Source organism: Antrostomus carolinensis, unplaced genomic scaffold, assembly GCF_000700745.2.
Source record: "Antrostomus carolinensis isolate BGI_N321 unplaced genomic scaffold, ASM70074v2 scaffold55572, whole genome shotgun sequence".
Lineage (NCBI taxonomy): Eukaryota > Metazoa > Chordata > Aves > Caprimulgiformes > Caprimulgidae > Antrostomus > Antrostomus carolinensis.
In genome coordinates, this window is record NW_010302836.1 from 1 (window position 1) to 3,487 (window position 3,487).

At 38.5% G+C, this 3,487-nt stretch overlaps 1 protein-coding gene across 1 annotated transcript in view; it reads left to right on the forward strand.

Moving 5' to 3' along the window:
• The first annotated feature begins 266 nt into the window (after positions 1–266).
• CCNG1 (cyclin G1) overlaps positions 267–3,487 on the forward strand; it is a 3,654-nt gene continuing 433 nt past the window's right edge. Inside the window, exons 1-5 of the mRNA XM_010163886.1 lie at positions 267–530; positions 1,596–1,849; positions 2,462–2,540; positions 2,624–2,722; positions 2,939–3,133. Coding sequence (XP_010162188.1) covers positions 267–530; positions 1,596–1,849; positions 2,462–2,540; positions 2,624–2,722; positions 2,939–3,130 — 888 coding nt within the window. The 3' untranslated portion in view covers positions 3,131–3,133. The remainder of the gene's footprint in view (positions 531–1,595; positions 1,850–2,461; positions 2,541–2,623; positions 2,723–2,938; positions 3,134–3,487) is intronic.

Sequence of the window (3,487 nt, forward strand, 5' to 3'; positions counted from 1 at the left end):
TGCGGGGCGATCTCGCAGCCCGCGTTTGCCGTGTCCGGCTGGAGCACGCGCTGCGGGGCGGGCTCTGGTGCCGCCAGTACGTGCCCGAGCGTGTCCGTGCCCGGTGTGCCGCACGCGTTGCTAATTGGCAAAAGTACCTGACTTACAAATGAGTGGTTCACGTACCAGCAGAGAAAGGGCAGTTTCTATCTTTGCTCTAGAGACAGCTGTAATGTCGAGAGTTTTTCCCCTTTTCGCTGTCTGATTACGTTTGTTTCTCGTTCCAGATGATTGAAACGCTTGTGACTAGTGAAGCGCAGGAACTGCTGTACCAGCTCACGGCCCTGTTGGAACAGGAGTTACGATGTCAGCCAAAGGCCTCTGGCCTGAGACTCATTGAATCTGCTCATGACAATGGTCTCCGAATGACTTCAAGGCTGCGAGACTTTGAAGTGAAAGATCTCCTCAGCTTAACTCAGTTCTTCGGCTTCCATACAGAGACGTTTTCACTAGCTGTGAATTTCTTAGATAGATTCTTGTCAAAAATGAAGGTAAGGCTTTTTAAAGTGTAATCTCACAGGCATTAGCTTCTGCTCATTGCATCCTTGTTCCTATTATAAATTAGAATGTCTTGGTTCTAGATGGCTAAAGGTTAAGCTCCATGCAGGGATTCTGATTGTGCAAGAGCTAAAAAATATCTTTCCCTGTTCAGATTTTGGTATTATTAAGAAAGCCATTTCCTCTAGAGAAGAGAAGGAAGAGTATCAGTTTCAACTTGAGGTTGCCCATAGGCTTGGAAATGCAGGCTGTATTAACAGGTTAAGATTGTCTCGCCTGTTGCGTGTATTCAGGAACACCTTAAATTACTTATTTTACTGCTGTTTCAAGCTACTTGTTAGCCTTGTGTATATCAAGAGGCTGGATGCTGTGCAATCACTTACAATCTGGTAAAACATTTAGTTAGCACTCCGTTCTACCGTGCATATGCAGCATGCTGACCTAGGTTGTTTTTAATCGTCTAACGAGACAGGATTACCACTGTACTATTTGATCAAGAACAAAAGCTTGTTTTCCTTGTGTGTTAAAACAAAAATGATAAAGCTGGATGGAGTGGATTGGAAAATGATGATTTGAAAGTCTTCTGAATCCATAATAAGCAGTAAAAATGGGGACTGTAATGCCTATGGAGTAAGTTCATTTGTGTATGCATATGTACCTATATGTGTGTGTATATATAAAGATTAAAAAAAAAAACAACTTTTTTTTTTTTTTTGCATAAGCCAATATGTACAACACTTTAAGTCCTAAAATCTTCTGATTAGGCTGTTATAGGACCTCATTAAGAAGCCAGTTCTACCTTGCTTTTTCGATGAATGTAGGCATTACACATTACAAACTTGTAGTATGTAACATTCTTCTCATTTAGTTAAAGATAAGAATGTAAGTAGATAAAAGACTTATTTCCTGATCTTCAAAAAACAGAACAATTTCCCTCTGCTCCCCATAATTTTTTTTATTAAAATACATTGGTCTGTACTTAATTTGAAATTAAGTACTTGAAATGGCTGATCAGAGGCCTTCCTCTTTGAAAGTAACAACAATTTCCTTTTCTTTAGGTACAGCCTAAACACTTGGGCTGTGTTGGGCTCAGCTGCTTCTACTTGGCTGTGAAGGCGTCAGAAGAAGAGAGAAATGTTCCCTTAGCCACTGACTTAATTCGAATAAGCCAGTACAGGTTCACTGTTTCTGATATGATGAGAATGGAGAAAATTGTATTAGAGAAGCTGTGTTGGAAAGTCAAAGCTACGACAGCCTTCCAATTTCTACAACTATATCATTCACTCATCCATGAGAATTTAAGCTGTGAAAGGTAAAAATATCTACTACTTATTTTGCTATGGCTGCATATGATCAGGAAGCCTATGTGGAAAAGTAAACAGGGAGATTACTCAAGTAATTGGCCTTTCTATACTTAAAAAGCCCATAGACTTTCCCCTCTGCTGGTAAATACATAATTTTGAATATCTGTGGCTTAATATTATTTTAATTTTAAATGTTGTTTGCATAAATTGATCTAAAGAATATTGCTCTTGGAGCCAAAAACTAAACTTGCTCAATAATGATGGTATAATAAGTCTCTACTTGTGCTGTACTAAGTATTGCCTCATTGCAAAGATTTCAAAAGCTGGTTTAGAAAGAGATTCCTTTTGCTAGTAAGAACTAAAATTCCTTGTTGGCAAGCCTGTTTTGACAGTGCAACTCTCCCAGTGTAACACAAGATTTATTTCAGGCATTAGGACTGCCAAAACTGAACACCTGTTTGTAACCCTAGGAACTTCTGGGACAAATAAGGCCTTTGTTCAGATAACAAACATTCTTGCTGCTTCTCCGAGTTCCCAGGGTGGTGCTGCCTTGGTCAAGCTTGTGTTCTTCTACATTCACTCTTTTTTTTTTTTTTTTTTTTTTTTTTTTTTAATTATAGGAGAAAATATCTTAATTTTGAGAGACTTGAGACCCAGCTTAAGGCATGTCACTGCAGAATCATGTTTTCTAAAGCCAAGGTAAATGTCTTGAAAGCTCAAAGACAATGGGACTACTTGAAAGTTAACAAAACAGTGTTTAAAAACTTTTTCTCTCTTTCCAGCCTTCTGTTTTGGCACTGTCTATTATGGCACTAGAGATAGAAGAACAAAAACTGATGGAGTTGACAGAGGCATTGGAATTTCTGCAGTTGCATTCCAAGGTATGTATACATAAGAAAAATGCATGCAAGAGCCTACACAGTGGGGAAGGAGGAGGTCCATTGCATACTGGTTTATTTTGTGGCTTTGTTGTTGTTTATTTTTCCATTTGGCTTGTTATCTTTGGCTTCCTATCTTATGTGAAGAAGCTGGAAGTACATTTATGAAATAAGGATTTAATGAGTTATTAACATATGAAATTCTGTATTGCTGTTTAGATAAACAACAGAGATTTGACCTTCTGGAAAGAACTAGTGTTAAAGTGCCTTACAGAATATTCCTCGAGCAAATGTTCCAAACCAAATGTCCAGAAATTAAAATGGATTGTGTCTGGACGTACAGCACGGCAGCTTAAACATAGCTACTACAGAATAACACACCTTCCTACAATTCCAGAGACCAGCTCATAGTAGGTAACTCCTTGTAAAATCAACTTCTGATAATGTAGAAGTAATTGGTGGTTAACTACCTCAAAGTTTCTTATTCTGTATAGGTAACCTCTTGAAGACGATGTAACATAAACATAGTAGGCCTGTCATAGAGGCTGGTCTATTCTCACGTTCATGCTTGAGACAGTTCTGTACCTAAAGAAGTGGCAAACTAATATATTAACGCTGGAGAAAGAACTGATCCTCTGGTGTGTGGTGGGAGCAGAAATGTGTTCTACAGACATTGGGACCTCATTCAAACGAAAATGTGAAGTAAAACTGGTAAAAAGGCAGAGAAAAACCGTGTCTTTTCTCCTATCCTAAAAAGAATTGTATAAG